Source organism: Cylas formicarius, unplaced genomic scaffold, assembly GCF_029955315.1.
Source record: "Cylas formicarius isolate icCylForm1 unplaced genomic scaffold, icCylForm1.1 PGA_scaffold_5__7_contigs__length_24384050, whole genome shotgun sequence".
NCBI classification, from domain to species: Eukaryota; Metazoa; Arthropoda; class Insecta; order Coleoptera; family Brentidae; genus Cylas; species Cylas formicarius.
Window position 1 is genome coordinate 8783635 of NW_026844341.1, and position 20048 is coordinate 8803682.

A 20048-nucleotide genomic window follows, 5' to 3' on the forward strand; every position below is an offset into this window, starting at 1 on the left:
TTAGTTAGGCATCGAAATGTGACGTGACTATATAAGATGTTGACTTTGTTTAAGTTTAGTCAAATAAACTAAAGTAACGGAAACTTTTCGGCTGCAATATTATAAAACTTAGGGTGTTTTAGTATTTATTGAACGTTTACAAAATGTTTAATGCTGGTTCTCTTACAAAACTATGAAAACGGTTTTAAAAGTTAAGGTTTCTTATAAACCCCATATAAACATCCCTTATCCAATAGCCTTATAATAAACAAAAGTACCATTGCACATAATTTATTTTATAATATAATGCATAATTAAGCATCGAAATATGACGTGACTAAATAAGATGTTGACTTTATTTAAGCTTACTCAAATAAGGCAAACTAACGGTAACTTTTTGCATGCAATCTTATAAAAGTTAATGTGTTTCGGAATTTTTTGGACATTTTACAAAACTTAATACTAATTATTTTACAAAACTATCAAAGGTAAAACATTCTTTGAGGTCTAAGCACAAAGCAAATGAAAGCATTGTACCGCTAGCTAGTTGACTTGAATTTACCATTAGATCTAAAAAAGAAATAGTAGGATAGAATAAACACTTTCTTTTTAAAACAAAGACAGCTGAGATTTGGGCTGATTCCCCGACAAAAAGCCGCCTAGGGGATTCTTCTTTTGGTTACCATTATTGTTTGGGGCGCTCGTACGTTGCAAATTTCGATTATCGTTCACATTCCATCCCTGGATAACTCCACCTAGGCCTTTATTTTCGTTCATCACGCCGAATAACGACTGGGACAGACCGCCGAGTATTTTTAAATATTGGCAATACGAACTTTTCAACCGTTCCCCCATATTCGTCCACAAAGCCATTTCGCAGAACCGAAACTTGTTTGCCAAATTCGGTTTCGGTTTAATCTGGATAAAATTGTTTTCCGAACCGGCAAACGCCGGCACTTTTTTGTGATTGATATTTATTTCTCCATGCCTCGCGAAATCGGCAATGATCTGCGTGAATATTTCTTGAACTTTTACGTCATCCTCGGTAGGTTGCTCTGTCGGTAACGGATTACCTTGATAATCTCTGGGTTCGAACAAGTACGCCAATTCATCGCCGTGTCCCACGGTACTATTGTCTGCGGCATCTAGACAAAAACACAATGTAATAATAATAATAACACTAGCACTTTATTTCCAACAGCACCCAATTAAAACTAAAATAATTTTATAACTAAGAAAAGAAAAGAAAAATATATTGTTTTATTCAATTCTTGTAATGTATTATTATTTATTTATCTGATGGATTAACTAGCAAAAATATGTAATAAGAGGTGTGTTCAAACAGTAAGGTGACTTTTAAGTTTTATCAAAAAGTGCTTATTTATTTATGCATGAACAAATGGTCAATCTGGTTTTGACGTTATATTTCTTTAGAACTTTTGATATATGTTTTAAATATAAGCAAGGACAACAGTGGCAAGTGTGGGATTGCTTTCGGCTTCATTGCTATTGGAAGGTTGTGGTGAAGTGATGGGACGGTTAATATCCTTAATGTGGAAATTTTTAGAGAGAAGGGCAGAGGTAAGGTAATGTAATTAAAACTGACCGGCTCTTCTAAAATTAAAGTAATTTTTCGTTTAACCAGAAGAAAACACCAATCTTGCTCCATCAACAAATCCATTTTCACTCCCTGCATGGACGACAGTAAATCGCTTCCCTTGAAAGTCCAGTGGTCTTCTTACAATTTTTATTAAATTATCTTGCCCAGACGAGAGGAAAGGTTGACATATTAGTAATTTCTAAAAAAATAGTTCGAAGCAATGAAACATTGGTTTGCTAGAAAAGATATCTTTCTTTGGTTATCAGCTATTTTCAATTTAAAACCTCTGCAAAGAACTGTTGCTAATTGTGACCTTGTGACAGTTTAAAACCGGTCTTTTACATGCATATATTTTAAGGACCAACGTAGGGTTTTAGATTGTAAGTATTCAAGCCCTTATGCACATTTTTACTGTACATATGCAGCTATAAATCTCAAAATATTAAAGAACACATTAAAATCTAAATAACTTCCTAGGTTATCGACTATATATATATTTTAATATATTTTTGAGATTTTCAACTTTTTTTGAGCACTTACAGAAAAAATGTGGTTAGAATATCTTTAAATATTTGACCCTGTTGCGCGTTTTTACGGTATGTAGGTACCTTAATTACTAGACCACGAAAAAATTTTTGTTTGAAAAATAAAACAGATTTAAATGATAGCAAACAATTTATATGGAAAAGTGAACAAGCTAACGAAAAACCACAAACTTTCCACTTTCCAGCTTTCAGAAAGTCTAATCTGTAAAACTGACAGCAAGTTTTTTATTGTTTCAACTAGAAAATAAATTACTGACGAAATTGTATTCTTTCGTGATTTACGGAATATTTATATGACAGGCATAGTACGAAGACCACCATACCACTGATGCATATTAATTTCCCCAGGACATTAAGGAAGCAGCTCGAAGCAGTCGATTACTGTTGCGTATCATAAAACCCAGGTTTTGCATTGCTCTATATACGAGGTTAGCGCCAAAATTTCCCGGCCTGAAATAGATGCAGCGCCAGTATCACGATAAAACTTTGTCTTCTTTTAAATATATATCTTAGTAGGCTGCGAAAAAAAAATTGAAGTCTTGCGTCAAACAGTTTTTTATTGACAGCATTTTAAACAAGTATCCGAAAAAATGTCTCAAATAACGCAAATTGAGTAAAGAGAAGTCATAAAGTTTTTGACAAAAGAAGGGTTAGCACTTACAATTATTAAAGAAAGACTGGATTGTGTGTACGGCCAAAGTTCTCCTTCGTATTCTGTAGCGAAAGAATGGGCAAAACGTTTTCGAATGTGGCAGGAGTCCCTTTAAGATGAGTCAAGAACTGGTCGACCAGTGGAGGTCATAACGGAAGATATTGTTGCGATTGTGGAAGAGGTGATTGAGTGATCGACTTTTAGACGTCAAGGAAATCTCAGAAATTACTAAGCTTTCTGATACAAGTGTTCGTCGAATCCTGCATGATCATTTAGGTATGCATAAGGTTAGTGCAAGATGGGTTCCTAAAAACCTTTTGGCTATTCACAAACAACGCTGTGCCGAGTGTGCGCGGTCTTTTTTGGAACTCTGTGGGTCGGAACCGAAGCCCGTGATAGAAACTATTGTGATGGAGATGAAACTATGGTTTTCTATTATGACCCTCTATTGAAAAAAGAATCCATGGAGTGGCGTCGTAAGGGTGAAACGCCTCCAAGAAAATTCAGAGCCTGCCAGTCAACAAAAAAGGTGATGGACACGATCTTTTGTGATTGTGAAGAATTCTTTTGATAGATTTTAAAGAAACTAATACCACAGTCAATGGTAAATATTACCCAACATTATTACATAAATTGCGAGACTGCATACGTGTAAAACGTCGAGGAAAACTGACCAGCGGCGTGCGTCTTTTGCACGATAATGCACCTGTCCATACTGCTGGTGTTACACAAGCTGCCATTTTACAGTGTGGGTTCCAACAGATAGATCATCCTCCCTATAGTCTAGATATGGCCCCCAGCGACTATTATTTGTTTGGAGACTTGAAAAAGGAATTACCTGGACGGCGGGTTAACGACGAAGTTGAGTTTAAAGAGGCTGTTTTAGCTCATTTTGCAGACAAACCAAAAGAATATTTTTTTAAAGGGATTGAGTTGTGAATAAAGAGATGTAATAAGTGTATTGCAGTTAAGGGGGATTATATTTAAAAATAATAAAAAATTGTTACTCTGCTTTGTTTCATTCATATTCAGGCCGGGAAATTTTGGCGCTGCCCTCGTATCATAATCGAGCTCACTCGACTTCAAGATATACTTTTACTTTGTTCAATATTGTATTCTTCAGTTGTAGGAAATGTCGTAACTGGTGATCATTCTTGGATTATGCCTGATGATCGAGCCAAAAGCTGCACTTCTGATGAGAAGATGAAGCTGAAGGACCAACTAAGTCAACCCCTTTTTCTATTTAAATTGGAGATATTATTAAAAATAGCGGCCATGGAGTCACTTGTCAGTGACCGCATTGCTCGCTAAGTATTTTTTGATCCTTTTTTTCCCGCTGGTTCTTTCTTTAATCTTTTGTCCTTTTCTGATGACACTCATTCTTCTATCAGTCAAATTCATGTAAAGGAATGTACCAGTACTTAGGTCCATGGTTCACCCTGAAGAATTCTTTATTATATGGGACATCACTTTGAGTGAGCACTAATTAGAAGCATACAATCGATAATGGGTTGTTTTATGTAAAAGCCAATTTAGAAAAGCAAATAATCTCGCTTCAATTGATAAAAGATATTGTAAGCTGGTCGTACCTGCGGTACTAAAATTTCCTAAAATAGGGATCCCTTTCAAGAAAGACGAGCCGCGGTTCATTTTCCCGATATGTTCGAAGCTATAGAGGAAAGCCGGAGCCCCTTTCCAAAACTGAGCCGTCAGAAAAGCCGGGACGTTGAAAAGTGCATCGCCTGAAAAAGCAAACGAAATACAAAACGCAAGACGCGTTGAATTACGTTTCAACCTGTGACTTCCGCAATTTTATTTAATTGGCCGCTAATGTCATTTTTTGGAGCTTTGAAATAGTTATTGAATTCTAACGGAATCCAATTTTGCGTTCCTTGCCCCAGATCTTCGCCACTGCCGTTGGTGTATTTTCTATTATATCTGACTAAACCAATGCCGTACTTCAAACTTTCAACTAATTTGTTGTTTATGTTTTCCGCGGTCTGTCTCAATTTTGATATTGTTTCGCTGTTAAATTGACCTGTCGAAAAAACAAAATTTTGATTTATTACGTAGAAATCGCAAGATCACAAAGTCATTGAAAACTGTAGAAAAAAATAGATTGAACTGAGGTGGCTTTTACTCGATGAAAATTCATTTATCAAAATAAATAAGAACTAAAAGTTCAGATTTTCACGAAATTATATATTTTGACATGGCAATTGTTTCGTCAACATCGTGTCTTTATCAAATGTAATATTTACATACTACCTGCTACTACATATACCGAAAGATGACCATAAAACTTTAATTTCAGGACAAGATCCGCATTTCCACCTGTAGACACCTGATTTTTGAGATTTTGGACATTTCGTTTTATTGTTTTTCAAATATTTTCCTATCGTGTTGTTAGTTCTGAAAGCTATTTTTAAACCACATTTTGACGAATGTTTTGAAACTTTTTGACTAGGTTCTCCTATGTATGTAATTATTTTAAATTGTTCGTGTTTTCTATTAGGTTTCGGAAAAATAGAGTTTACTGTTGTCTGGATTTTATCTATAATGGACGGATTGTAGCCGTTGTTCAGTGCAATTTGTTTAATGATATTAAGTTCTTTGTTGTAATTTTCTGTTGACAGTGGCGTATTAAGAAGTCTGTGTATTAAAGAGTTAAATGCAGCCATTTTGTGTGTATAAGGGTGATTTGAGCTGTTATGTATGACTGTGTCCGTCTATGAAGGTTTATGATATATTAAAAAATCTAATTTGTGTTGCGCTTTCGTAATAGTTAAGTTTAAAAAATTAATAGAGTTATCCAGCTCAATCTCGATCGTGAATTTTATACGATTATGTAATGAGTTAATGTAATTTACAAAAGAATTCACTTGTTTGTCCGTTCCAACAAAGCAAGCAAGGACATCATCAACGTATCTATATCACCATAGAAAACTTTTATTTAAAGGATGTTCTAGTATGATATTATCCAAACTATCCATATAAATCTCTGCTAAAAAGGGACTACGTGGGTTTTCCATAATCAAGCCTTCTTTAGAGATATAAATTTTAAATTAAATTTTTAAAATTAAAATTAAGTTCAAAATAATTTTGGTCTAAAGATACTATTAAGCAATCTAATAAATCTTGTTTCACCAATGAGTCAACCTGTTTTCGAGTTTGGGTGAAATCTACTAAATCTATCACATCCATAGGTGGAATACTGGGAAAATGAGTTTTGTACATCAAAAAACAATATTGTTGCGTTAGAAGGGATTTTGATATCTTTAATTTTGTTGGTTAATTCAAAAGAATTTTTTATTGCAAATTTTGGTTTAAAATGTGTGTTTGGAACTTTAAAATGTTTACTAATTTTGTTGAGAGTTTAACTGCTGGAGCTGTTACATAAGACACGACTGGTCTAATGGGCATATCTTGTTTATGTAATTTAACTAAAGAATATAATTTCGGCGGTTGTGCATTCATAATTGCAATATTTGTCTTCGTCACTAAATAGTGTGGAGTTAGTAATTACTTATAACAACAGTAAACTCTATTTATCCGAAACCTAATACAGAACACGAACAATTTAAAACAATTACATACATGGGAGAACTTAGTGAAAAAGTTTCAAAACATTTGTCAAAATGTGGTTTAAAAATAGCTTTCAGAACTAATAACACAATAGGAAAATATTCGAAAAACAATAAAAGGAAATGTCCAAAATCCCAAAAATCAGGTGTCTACCAGTGGAAATGCGGATCTTGTCCTACAATTTATATTGGACAAACAGGCAGATCCTTCGGGAAACGCATTAACGAACATAAAAGAGCGTTTGGTTTCTAATTATGCTACACACTGAAACGCAGGAAAATACATTTTCGACGACAATTTTGATATTTTACATACAGCCACAAAATGTAGAAAATGAAATTCATTGGAAGCAATGGAGATTAACAAAATGAGACATTCGTACTGATTAATGATCAATTACATTTAAATACCTCTCCATTATTGAACTTAAATTCTCACAACAACATTAATCAAGGTTTAATGGTCATTTTTCGGTATACGTAGTATATAGTAGCACGTAGTTTGTAAATATTACATTTGATAAAGACACGGTGTTGTCGAAACAATTGTCATGTCAAAATATATAATTTTGTGAAAATCTGTTCTTGTTTATTTAAAAAAAATAGATATAAATTTGCTCAAGTTCACTATTATTCATCATTGGAATAAATTAAATGGAGCGCAAAAAATATTTCTGCTTACAATTTTAAGGCACTTACGAAATAACTTTCCTATTGGTGTAAAAATCTAAAAATTATTGCTACCGTTAGGTACAATTGGCAACACTGCGATACTGAAAGATTTTTATATTTTTTAGGATGAGATACTTTGTTTTATAACGAGTTTATGAACGAAAATTCGATATTAAAATTACTTGTCAATTTCTCACCTAAAACGGCCCTTTTGGTTTCGTCTTTGGTAACGCCGGTAAGTAAGGGAATTTTTGGATTATCTCCGGCGTGTAACGATCTTATCGGATCGTGTTCCACAAGTCCAGGAAGCGATCTTCCATCGTTTACCCCTTCAGTTACGGGTGTAGGCCCTAATTTTCCATCTAATCCAGATACGAATCCTCGTTCCTGAAGCCTCGCGAACTCTATATTCGAATCTCCCTACAATAGATGACTACAAATAAAAGCATGTGGTCTTTGGTCAGCTTCTCTAAGCTGTTTGTTGAATTTATGAATGCATTATTTTCTCTCGGCATGCGTATTTGAAAGATCAATTGGCACCGCCATTGTTCAATTTGCTAAAATAATTCTTGAACAATTTGACGACAAAAAACGATATGCTAATTTTTAAATTTAAGTTGGACTTTTGAGTTTTTAAACCATGAAATTTTGTTCCAATAGGAGCAGTGTAATTTCCTGCTGAAGAAATGAAAGAAAGAAAATATCTGAGGTAATAAATAAAAGTTAAAATGCATTTGACCAAATAAATTTGTGGTTTAGGCAAAACCAATCCTAAGTTAACCAAAACGTATACTGGGTTAATAGACTGGGACCGTCATATACAAACTCTATGTACACAGTTAAACAGCGTAGGTTATGTCATCAGAATAATCGCTAAGCACAATTTGTACATTATGGCATAATGTGTCAGGGTAGTGATTCTGACATAAAGGTTTTTATTATATATAAGAGGACCAAAAGATCAATGAAAGAAGTGAACAACAGAACTCTTGTAGGGGAAGATTTAAGCCATTGCAAATGTATGCAATCCTGATTTTCGATAACTGAGAAAGGACCTTATTATAAGTGCATTAAGATATAAACCCGTCCAAATTTTGTATGTATCAATACAATAAGAAAGCGGTCAAAGAAATGTTATGGCTAAATGGCGAATACGCCTTCGGACCTTATAATCACAAAATATTATGGAATGATTTACATGTTGCTTATGCATTGTGGTGTTAGGACAGACGTAGATTGTACTGTTTCCCCAATTATAAGCAAAACTCGAAAGTGTGAGTAACGTAACTTTCTAGGTATTGAAATTAAATTTAATAATTTAAATTAAATAATTAAGTTAAATATTTTCAACAAAAACAAATTTTACGTGGTTTTATTTTAATTTCATGGTTATAGGTCGACATATTATTGCTAACAAAGTCAAGCTTAGAAAAATTTAATTAACATATTGACTAGTTTAAATGTCGTAATGTAAATCTTATTTAGAAATTTCAGCATAGTATTTCGATAACGCAAATGTGAAACCAAATAAGCAAGTTTAACCTTTTAATAGCAACAATTATTTTAAATTACACTGCTTTGAATTGAATTGTCCTTCGGAATTTTGCCGTATTGGCAATAGTAGTAATAGAAATGTTAACTTCTAGTGATGTACATAATGGAAATGGCTGGATAAATATATTACTGTTTTACTTTACTATTTTACGTAGCGTTATTTACCTGTACTATCGATTCTGCTGGCAACTTTTGTAAACATTTAACCATTGTTAAAATGGACGCTGTGGGACATCCGTTTTCTTCCGCTATCGCATGAGCCGTATTTAGTGGTGCATTATCGATACTCCATCTTGAGATAGCGGTACCTGACATTGCTATAACAGAGTTCGGTAAACCTACAACAAATGTTTCTCTTATGGATTATATCAATAACACAAACTAAACATTAATGCTGATCACAGTTATCTATATATTTATATAAAATGTAATTCTCTAGACGCCTTACAATATTATATAGTATATGGTGTCGACCTATGCAGTACAGGTCGAACTCTCAAAAGTCCAGAGAGGCGAGTGAAAGTACTTGACGAAGACACCATAAATGTAATTCTAAAAAGAGTTCATTCGTTTTAGATTAAAAAAAGGAATCTCCATATAAGATTTAAATCGAGCTTGGCCAGGTGCCAGCGACATGAGAAGTATACAGCAATACTGAAAAGAGCAGAAGATGAGATGAGACCAAGATTTCATTGAAGGCTGTCAGCGGTTAAACTATCTTCAGGTTTTAGACCTGTTTTGTGAGAAGATAGTATTCTGACACTTGTGGCCATGTATGTAATGGGAAAAAAGCGAAAAGCACAAATCATAACTATGCTTTGCAAAAATTGCATTTGATTTCGATTTCGAAGAAGTAACTAATTGCAACATATCAATTTTACACAAACATTGTGAACTATAGAATTTATGTGGACAATTAAGAAAGAAAGCACTACGGGCAATATTTCCCACCTCCAAATATCAGCAGCAGATTTTAATATATATCTTGACAAAGCTATACAGAAGTGGACAAATAAAATTAAATATATGGAACTGCAAATTGACAATAATCTATATATTTTTTATTTCGCTGACGAACAAGTAGCCGAGGAACAAGATGACTTGAACTACATGATAAGGAAACTCGAAGGACATACCGACAAACCTGAACAATTAATCATCTGCAACAAGAACATATAAAAGAAGTAAGAACTTGTAAGTTTTTGGGAGTTATATTCAACAAACAAGGAAACGGCCAAGATGAAATAAGAGAAAGGATAAATAAAGGAAAACAAGTCACACGTTCTCTAAACTCGATACGTTGGGACAAGAACACTACCATAGAAATAAAAACAAGATATGCAAGGCCATATTTGAAACTGTTATCACATATGGAGAAGAAGTTTGAAATATTAATGGTAGTAAACTAAAAAAGACTAGATAGAACTAGGCACGACACAGAAACAAATTTGATAGAAAAAATCCAACAAAAATAGCTCACAAAATAATGAGAGAACATAGATGGCATGGACGAATACTGGAACAGGTGCCAAAAAAAGAAGGACTACCCAGAAGAAGCTGAAAGGACCAGATATATGAAATCATAATAAATAAATAAAAAATAAATGTTTTATATGTATTACCAATAGTGTAAACTCAATTTTTTCTCGGTTGTACCCTAATTATAAATATTATGAAATCCTGATAAAACATGCAAATAAAAATACGCAAACCTTTCGCTATTTTTGAAAGGGCTACCAACAAGGCACTGCTTGCTCCCGTGCCATGTCCCATCACCACAATTCTGTGAGGATTTCCTCCAAAAAATCCTATGTAATTTCTGACCCACTGCACCGCCAGAGCCATGTCCCAGAGCGCTGCATTTCCTGGTAAGTGTTTCGAACCTGAACTTAAAAAACCAAGAGATCCCAATCTGTATTGTATTGTGACCACCACAAGTCTTTTACTGACTAAATGCCGAACCTAGAATGAACAATTCGCCGAAATTGCACAGAACTTCATAATCAATTGCATATTTTTCTTTCTTCCGAACCCAATTAATAATTACACAGAAATCAAAACGTTATTTGGGAAGTTAATATTAGGTTATTTTAGTGTAAACGAACTTTATCGTAACGTAGAGATGGCATTACTGTTTAAAACGTTATCTAAGTTCTCTATCATAACTCTTGGGAAGAATATTCTGAGCAAATATATATTTTTATATGTATATAGTCAAAATAACAGTTACTGAAGTTACAAATAAAAATCTCATTTGCAGCAAATGGCTGTGACACAAGGAAGTGCGAATATTTTACCATTTGCTTTTGAAATTTGGAAATTTTAACTTTTTGATTTAAAAACAAACGTGCTGTGTTTTGTTACGTTTCGATTTAGACAGTCTTGTTCTATTTTTTAATTTGATTTTGAAAATTGTCAAAAAGCAATGCCCCCAGAAAAGGTATAGTTCCTAAAGCCGGCCGCCTACGCACGATCCGGCGGGCCTGTCATTTCGAACCGAACAGTTGGCCTGAAGGCCAGTCGCCTGAACATGTATATTTTCTTTTTACCCACAGCAACTACTAAGCCGAGAAGTGCTAACGTGTCGTATCAGACTGATATTTCTTATTCGCCTGAACGGTCTTTAAGCGGACTGTTCAGTTCGAACTGAGAGGCCTGCGGGATCATGTATAGTCGGTTTAACGAGGTGGTAAGCTTCTTCAGTAACTAGTTTATTAAGCGCTTCACCGATGCCAAATTAAACTTGTCACTAAAATAGTTTTTATCAAAATTCTTCCATACTATAGTATTATGGGCCTGTTTGGCGAGAGACTATTTATTCACTTATCCAATGGTCACTAATTTCTAAATTATGTACGTCTTCCAGTATAGATAAGATTTTAAAACCCAATATAAAGTTAGAAAAAATCTAAAGCACTATTAACAAATTCAAGAAATACTGTGCATTTTGATTTCAAATTTAAAAGTAATTTCCGTCCCAATTTGTGTCACTCGGTATAGTATTCCGCACAGAATTATTGTAAAGCCTCATACCCCATATTGTGAAGCGGAACCTGTGCGAAAGCCTCCGCCGTGTATCCAAATGATGACTGGAAGTCCTAAAATCGACAATCTTTTTTGACATTTTGATGTTTTTGACGTAATTATTTTATATTAGAAGCACGAAAATAACGGAAAAACATGGCAGGAAAAAAAATCGGTCGAGTACTGCAGAAATAGCATCTATTGTTTATTATTGTTTCACAATTCTTTATAAATCTTATACATTATTATGGTGGTTAAATTGTTAACATAGAAGTTTTTTAATTTTTTTAATTTAAAAGAATGTAACAAAAACTAGAAAAAACCGTCATCAATATAATAAATAATAAATTTAATTTCTTTTATTCACTGCCCGTATTTTTTCTATTATTTAGTTTTTTTTTGGAAAGCGTTTTCTAGACTTTAAGAAAAGCAGAAGCCATAAAGGAAATGCAAAAAATTGAGTAAAAATTGACTAATGCCACAATTAGTAGAAAGTTATAAGCGAAAATCACCTTCTGTTCCAGATGGAAGGTCCGGAGTAAAAATATTCAACGCCAAACAATCTTCGCTACCAATAACTATGTTTTTTCCTGGAATAAACTGAACGCAGGGTGGGGAATATGTGGTTGCTCGCACAGTACCTTCCAGAAATTTTTCTCGCGGTCTCTGTCAACATGGTGCACAACTTAAATTTTATATCGCAGAGTTTAGTTAAATTACAATTATGGGTTCCGAATTTCAATTTTTAGGATCTACAGGGGATTGTCTTAACAAGAAAAAACTATTTTTGAACTAGATATACCAGAACTAGATACCAATCGAGATATAAGGGGTTCTTCATTTTTGAAAATTGCCCATAACTTTTTTATTTATGAAAATTTTGGATTCGGATAAAAACCCTATTAGCTCTCTCTCTCTCTCTCTCTCTCTCTCTCTCTCTCTCTCTCTCTCTCTCTCTCTCTCTCTCTCTCTCTCTCTCTCTCTCTCTCTCTCTCTCTCTCTCTCTCTCTCTCTCTCTCTCTCTCTCTCTCTCTCTCTCTCTCTCTTGCTTATTTGATAGGGTAATAATAGTTAACTATGCTCTTTCTAGGGCCCTTTTCAGGCATATAGATTGGTTGGTGTGTTAAGTGGAAAACTCGAAACCTAAGAAGCATTTAATATTTTAATTTTAATTATAGATACTATTTTTAATATTTCGTTTTAATATTTTTGAATATTTAGAAAACAAAATTGGGTTATTTTAACATATTAAACAAAAAACAATAATTATGAGAATACAAAATATTAATATTTAACCTTTTACATAAATTATATGGAAATAATAAATACGTTGAACCCACCTTTTTCGTACTGAGTGGCAACTATTCACTATAGGATTGATGAAAGTAAATGCTTCTCGAGTGGCTTCTTCTAACTCTGCTTTGCTTTGGAAAATTATATCTTAAAATATACGATTTTTAAAGGTCCCCCATACAAAAAAAATCTAGAAATCACAAAATCTCGCAAGCGACGGAATTTGACCTCAAGTTCTAATCCGATATTGTCCAAGTCATCATTTTAAAGTTCACATACAATCCGTGTTTTGTAACTTACTTACTGATAACAAATACTCCATTCAAGAACTAAATTTAAGAAAAATGATACAACACATGTTCGCGAAATATTTGTTTAACCACCCGCTGTCACATTTTCATTAAAAAAAGCTCCCACACATCTACCTCCGAAAATTCCTGCCCATACACTATTAAAGCGACCTTGATACACTACAGAATGAAGATTTTCTGTGCTCTAGCGATAAGAATTGTATCTGTTAAATATTCCGGAACAGTGAATTCTCGCTTTTTCAGTCCAAACAAAAGACAATGGAAAATTATTGTTCTCCAGTTGCAAAATGCTACTTGCATCGTCTTCATGTAACTGGTTTACTTTTCCAGTACTATATGGCTTCAATTTATGTTTTTTAAAGTAGTCAAAACTTTTGGCATTTGTTACGTGGGCTACTGTCGGTGAATATATACTTGGATTTTCCAATACTTCTAAAATTATATTCAATTCCCGGATTTCCTTTCCTTCATTTAAATGGTTTTGAGTTTGCCTTGGTTTTTTGAAACTTCCTTAATTGCCTTAATTTGCCTTTAAAAAATGCCCTAATAATGTTTTTTTCCGAATCTAAAATTTTCATAAATCAAAAACTTCTTCTTCCTGTTTTTTATTAGGCGTAATCCTGTTTCATTCGTCGTCCCCCTGCCTGGTTCTAATTATGTGGTAGCGAATTGTCAAGAAGGCCGAAAATTGAAAACGCCCTAACCATTAAAGGTTTTTAAAAAATCGCGCCCTTGAAACGTAAGTCGATTTTGCTTTATCTAGTTCAGAAATAGGTTTTTTCTGTTAAAACATTCCAATTACGGCCTCCTTTTGGGGTCGCACTAATTTGCACACAGTAAAAGGACGAGTTTGGCAAATAAAAGTAATCTGACAGCCGTGTTCATGCAAGTGGTTTATTAGAATAATAACACAATATAATAAATAATAAAAGATCAAGTAAATAGAGACATACGTAAATAAGAAAAATATGAAAATAGACAAATTGTAAAAAATGTTATTATTTTAAAATACATAAATACATTCATACATAAATATTAAGAATACAATTTCAGTTGTAAATTTTAGTCACCATGTTACCAGTAATCTAATGAACTATAGTCGTTGAGATGCAGAAAAATGATGAGTAGTTCTATAGTGTTTCCGAGCATGTCATCCATCCAGTTCGCACATTTTTTCTGCTACTACAATCACACGTTCGACGCTCATCTCCAACTTTCGCAATCTACTGTTTTTATTTTCTCTTTTACGAAGCTTTCAACGTTCCTTTGCTACAAACCGTTTTATTTGCTCCCATGCCAATTCTAGGGGGTTCAATTCATAGTGCAGTCATATTTCTCTACGAAGCGATTCCTTGCAGTGAGATTTATTCAAAGTTACATACTCCATTAGTAATTGCTTCTTGTTTAAAGTAAATGAACGATGCCTTTTATTCCCTAGAAGACGTGGATATTTTTTCAAATTTTGAGTGGTAGCTCACATTAACCATGACTTTAACAGAGAAGAGATTTTTTCGAAGATGTTTTTCAACCTGCTTCAGCCAAGTGCGTTTGGATTGTACTGGGCCTACTTTACTTAAAGATACCAAAACCTGTGTTGCAGACAGTTTGGGAATTCCGTTTATTTCTGTTAAATTTTTTATAGTTTTAGAGATAATATCCTTTTTTAAACAAAATCTTTTCTTAATATTAACTGGATTGTTTTAATTTTGTCTGATGCTGCAGTTCTAATTTTGAACACTAAGGCACTAAGCACTCTCGGGAGCCTTGACAATCATCTACGGCCAAGACCATTGAGTTTTACAGTTTAAATAATGATTTATAAGTCTCACGAGTTAAGAAACAGAGCCGAATGCGAATTTAAGTTTGGAATGCACTTACCAAAAAGCGGTCTCTACCTATTGGCGGATGAGCGTACTTTATACCCTTAAAAACGTAATGCGGAAATTCTCTGCTCCCTTGTACACGAGCGGCTCGACCATTAAACCTCACAAACACTGTCGGGTCGTCATAAGGAGGGAAATTAGCTGCAACACCACCCACTATTCTCTTCGTTCTTCTGTGCTCGCAACTTATATTTTTCACGAGTGTTAACAGTAACACAACGTGACAAAAAGGTTTTCGATTCATCTTAAACCGCTTTTAGTACTAAACGCGCTTTCATGTGATGCAAAAATGTTTTTATCGGAATTTTACAAAGATTAGAGCAGGAAATATCAACAGTTATCGGTTAACCTCCCACATTAAGCGCATATTCCTGTTTAAAAGTGCCAGACTCGAAGCTGAGAAGCTAATTCTTTTTTTGAATCTTAATGCTTCATTTTCATTGCAACTTTTTGTCCCCTCGAAGTTGGAGCTAGTCATTCCGACAAATATTTATCACGTTTGATGATTTTCTAATCATTATCGCCCTGAAATCGATAATAAAAGCAAATTTACACAAAAAAAAAGATTCAAAAACAGTACAGAAATTTGTTGGAAATCGGTAGTTTTAATTAATCCTAATGAGGAAGATTTAATCATAAATGTTTTCAGATTTTTACGTCTCGATTTTTTTTTGGTTTGTTAGTAACCCTGGGGAAAGTAATACACCTCGACGACCAAACAGATATTTTGAAAATGAACCGCAAATTCCGAGAATGCGAATATGGAGGAGATTACACTCAAACCTCTATCATCCCTAGAAAATCCACTTAAGTGAAATGGTGTTGCGATGAAGAAATTAAATTTCGAATATCTCTCTCTCATAAAATTACCTTAACCTTCTTCATGGAATTGAGGCATTGGTATGGTGAAAATTCCAAAAAATGTCATGAACAGGGTATAGGGTGGGCCGTTTATCTACACGACACTGCCTTATCTCAGAAACTATAGTGGATAGAGCCAAAAAATATAAAAGTTAATTGGGGTATTACAAAGCTTCAATTTATTTTAATGTTGTACATAGAGGGTGTTTCATTTTTAGTGGGCGACTATCAACTTTTTTATTTTAAATGGAATACCTGGTATATTACTTCCTTTTTGAATTCTATAAAAAATTCTAGACATATTTTGTGTATAATGTCCTATACCTAAGTCTAATCAACCAAGAATTTATTGTTTCACTGGAGTAAGTTTTGCTGCAGACAAAGGACTCGAAAAATGGATTAAAACATTAAAAATGAAATTAAAAAAACTGCCAAAAAACTTTTTTTTTAAATGTAAAGTACCAATATTTTTACTTTATGAAATATTTCTATTTAAACATTTGTCTATCACAAATAATTTGAACAAAACAAGTGTTAAAATGATGCCTCCTTGCACGCTTGTTTTGTTGTTGATTATTAATATAATTTAATTTATTTTTATTTTTTGACACGTTATTGATTTATTTATTTATTTTTTATAAATTTAATTTTTTCACTTGCTTAAAAGTTACTTATCGAACAATAAAAACAGCTCTTACAATAATTATTATCCTTTGTCAGGCATTAATTTCTTGTTGATCGTTCGTTAATAAAATATTCACCAACGTTATCCCGCATCCTTGGTCTTCTTCTGTACAAATGATCCATACATACATTTACAGAATCTTTGGACCTTCATAAGCCCATCGGCAAGATAATGGTCAGCTATAAAATGGTAAATCATAGTGGACTCTGGTCAATAGACCATCAATTGAACACTTCTTAACTGACTAGTCAAAAAATGTTTTAAATACCATCTTGCAATTCTAGAGTGTTATCTCTCATTTAAAAATAATATGTATTTTATAATAAATTACTATGAATTTACGGTATACGATTTACTTATAATCCTCTTCAAGGAATATCGGAATACGATACCTTGCGATTCGGGGAATCCCATTAATAATATCTACTCCATTTGCAAATAAATATCAATAAATAAAGATAAATTTCATATGACAAGATTATAAAAATAGGTAGTTTCCATTAAAAAAAAAGGTTATTTCACAGCGTTTTTTAATTTAATTTTTAATGTTATTTGTTGCGTACCCTTTATTAATATGTATCGAAATTTCTTATAAAATCCGACATTCCAGTCCTTTGCCTACAACAAAACTAACTCAAGTGAAACAATAAATGTTCCGAATGAGGAGATCTAGGTGACCATTTAAGTTTTATTATAAAAAAATAGCTACGCTCCTGCTTTTCTACATTTTGGGTACTATTTGGTAACAAAATATTTTACAATTGTTGCCAGATTTTGAGAGACTTTGTCCTTAGTAACGATGTATATTAAAATTTATTTTTGTTGTTTTCAGGTAGGAACTAACTAACTAACACTACAACCGCTGTGCGTAAGTAGCCAAAATTTTTTTTTATTGATTGTTGATTTGTTTGTTTCTTAATTTCCTAATTTAAAAAATTATGTATATATATATATATATATATATATATATATATATATATATATATATATATATATATATATATATATATATATTCAGTTTTTTTTAAAAAGGTTCCTTAAATACCCTAAAATTCCTCTATTTCAATGTTTGTTAAAAAACCTATATAAGAAAATTTTATATAGAAAATATTTTACTGCTACTATTACAAATTTAATAAGAATCTAAAATACTTTAAAAAATTATATTCTCGTATGTTTGATATTTTGCTAGAGAGTAAGTTTGGGACCCGATAGTGCTAATGATAGATCGGAGATGTTTTGCGAATTTTGGACCGTAGATTTTTTTTCGTCTAAGGCGGGGAGTAACTAAAACTTTTATTTTATCAAATAATATTTTATTTGATGCATTTCCATACTATTCTGGAGTAAAGTACAGTCGAATTCATATTTTAGTAAAGTTTAAACAATGTCAAGGTCAAGAACCACTCATTTGAAATGTATTACATCCACAAAAAAAGTTAAGCAAGATTACTTTATTTCTCGTTAAATTTAAATTATTTTTATTTATTTATGAGTATCACCATATAAAACACCTTTCCGTCGGATTCATAAACGACGTAGTTCCACATCCAAAATCCACCGAAAACTGTACTACATTTCGAAGCGGTCCGTTAACCTAAAAATAAGCCTGGATTAAAATTAAAGATAAAACCACGAAAGGCTTTACTTGCCCTGAACTGATTCGGCGAGTGCTTGTAATCGTTTCCCGAGAATTTTTTCCTAAAGTAGCCCAAGGGATATTTGCTGCAATATTGCAGGGCGGAAGATATCCAAAACAGTTGGGCGGGGGTATATTTCAGATTCGGAAGCACGGGGTCTTGAACGTTTAAATTCCTGTACGCGTCGTAAGCTATCTTCGCGCCTGCCAAGTCCGCGATATCTTCGTGCCTCGTTTTAAACGTGTTAAGCTGGAAATGAGATTGAATTGAAATAGAAATGTCTTGAACTACAATCGCAGATATTATTTCCATCGTCGCAATACATTTCCAATTTTAAGACATCAAATATACGCCGAAACTTCTAAAAATGTTTCATAAATATTTCCTGCAATTCTAAAAGGTGATTCAATAAGGGTTTCCACATTAAAATAATAAAAAAAACTCGGAAGAATATAAAAATATACGAACATTTTTATTTGCCATTTTAGATTAGTGTATTACAATTAGGTATGAAAGATGATGTCATTCAAATGACCCCCGCGACTCATGTGGCATGACGTAATTCATTTATTGGAATTTCCTATCAGTTTTTAACACAATTCAGGCTCTATGCCGGCTACTTCGCGTCTAATCTCCTGTTTCAGCTCTGGAATAGTGTTTGATTTATTTCTATACACTCTGCTTTTTAGATACCCCCAAAAAAAAATCTAGAGGAGTAAAATCACATGGTCGCGGCGGCCAATTGATATCGCCGTTACGCGAGATAATCCGACCAGGAAACTTGCCCCGCAGCAATTGCATCGTTTCTCTGGATGTGTCACAAGTGGCTTCATCGTATTGGAACCACATATCTTGAATGTCCATACTTTCCAACTGCTCCCAGAAAAAATTAGATATCATGCTTCGATAGCGAACACCATTAACCGTAACAGCGTTCTCCGCATTATCCTCGAAAAAAAAGGACCAATTATTCCTCCGCATCAAAATGCGCCCCAAACAGTCACTTTTTGAGGATGCATTGCTTTTTGAACAATCTCCTAATACGAGCCCCAAATACGAGCATTGTGTTTGTTTACAAAAAATGAACCCCTTGTTCTCGTATCAATTCTGCAAACACGCGGCGCTATTGATGATCTCGAGGTTTCAACTCCTGAGTTATTTGGACTTTATATGGGTGTAGATGCAAGTCTTCTGTTAAAATTCGCTGTGTGGTTGAATACGTAAGGCCCACTTGCTGCGATCGATGACGAATCGATGTGTTTGAATCTTCGGCTACACTTTCGCGAACAATGGGAATATTTTGATCTGACCGACCTGCACGAGCACGTTGAGGGACTTTGAAGTTAGTTACAGATACAGTTTGCTCAAATTTTTGAACCACATTCCAAATTGTCCTCTCAGAAGGTCGATTTTGCGGGCCGAAAAATTCACGTAGAGCCCGAAATGCATTTTTTCTTGATCGACCATTTTCATAATAGGCTTGCACAATTTTTACACGTTGTTCAGTCGTATATTGCTCCATGACTAATTTTGTTGATGTTTTGAGGTTAGAAATCTCATATGGTAAAAAACAAATACAGTGGCGTTTCAAAAATATTTCAGATTGTAATGTGGAAACTCTTATATACAGAGAGAACCATATTTGCAGTGCATGATGTACTGGGTTATATTTCGTTATTATGAGTTTAGTTTGGAGATATTCAGCGTTCCATCCCAAAATACACTTCATCACAACCTTCCAAAGATAATGAGTCCGAAAGCAACC

At 33.5% G+C, this 20048-nt stretch overlaps 2 protein-coding genes across 3 annotated transcripts in view; both read right to left on the reverse strand.

Annotated features, from left to right (window-relative positions):
* Nucleotides 1-39: 39 nt before the first annotated feature.
* On the reverse strand, nucleotides 40-15359 carry LOC132701692 (carboxylesterase 4A-like). Of its 2 annotated transcripts, none has more exons than XM_060669806.1 (9): nucleotides 15093-15359; nucleotides 12123-12276; nucleotides 11620-11684; nucleotides 10299-10548; nucleotides 8752-8924; nucleotides 7230-7452; nucleotides 4572-4814; nucleotides 4366-4518; nucleotides 40-1124 (listed from the first exon to the last, which is right to left on the reverse strand). In XM_060669806.1, exons 1-9 carry the CDS (start codon nucleotides 15339-15341, stop codon nucleotides 589-591), a joined length of 2046 nt encoding a protein of 681 aa, XP_060525789.1. In that variant the 5' UTR covers nucleotides 15342-15359; the 3' UTR covers nucleotides 40-588. The 2 variants fall into 2 exon arrangements, with proteins under 2 accessions (XP_060525789.1, XP_060525790.1); XM_060669807.1 differs by having other exon boundaries at nucleotides 983-4215.
* A 2615-nt stretch (nucleotides 15360-17974) lies between these two features.
* The window catches only part of LOC132702425 (neprilysin-2-like), a 30098-nt gene continuing 28024 nt past the window's right edge, over nucleotides 17975-20048 (reverse strand). Inside the window, exons 11-12 of the mRNA XM_060671018.1 lie at nucleotides 18296-18532; nucleotides 17975-18240 (exon numbers count right to left, since the gene is read on the reverse strand). Of these exons, the coding sequence (XP_060527001.1) occupies nucleotides 18142-18240; nucleotides 18296-18532 (336 nt within the window). The 3' untranslated portion in view covers nucleotides 17975-18141. The remainder of the gene's footprint in view (nucleotides 18241-18295; nucleotides 18533-20048) is intronic.

Excerpts from the sequence above, each read along its gene's own strand:
- LOC132701692 (XM_060669806.1), bottom strand. The coding sequence starts at position 15,341 with ATGAATCGAAAACCTTTTTGTCACGTTGTGTTACTGTTAACACTCGTG. Across the intron at positions 10,549-11,619 it reads GTTCCGCTTCACAATATGGG|GTTCGGCATTTAGTCAGTAA; the intron begins GTATGAGGCTTT and ends TGTTCATTCTAG. Across the intron at positions 8,925-10,298 it reads CCTTTCAAAAATAGCGAAAG|GTTTACCGAACTCTGTTATA; the intron begins GTTTGCGTATTT and ends CATTTGTTGTAG.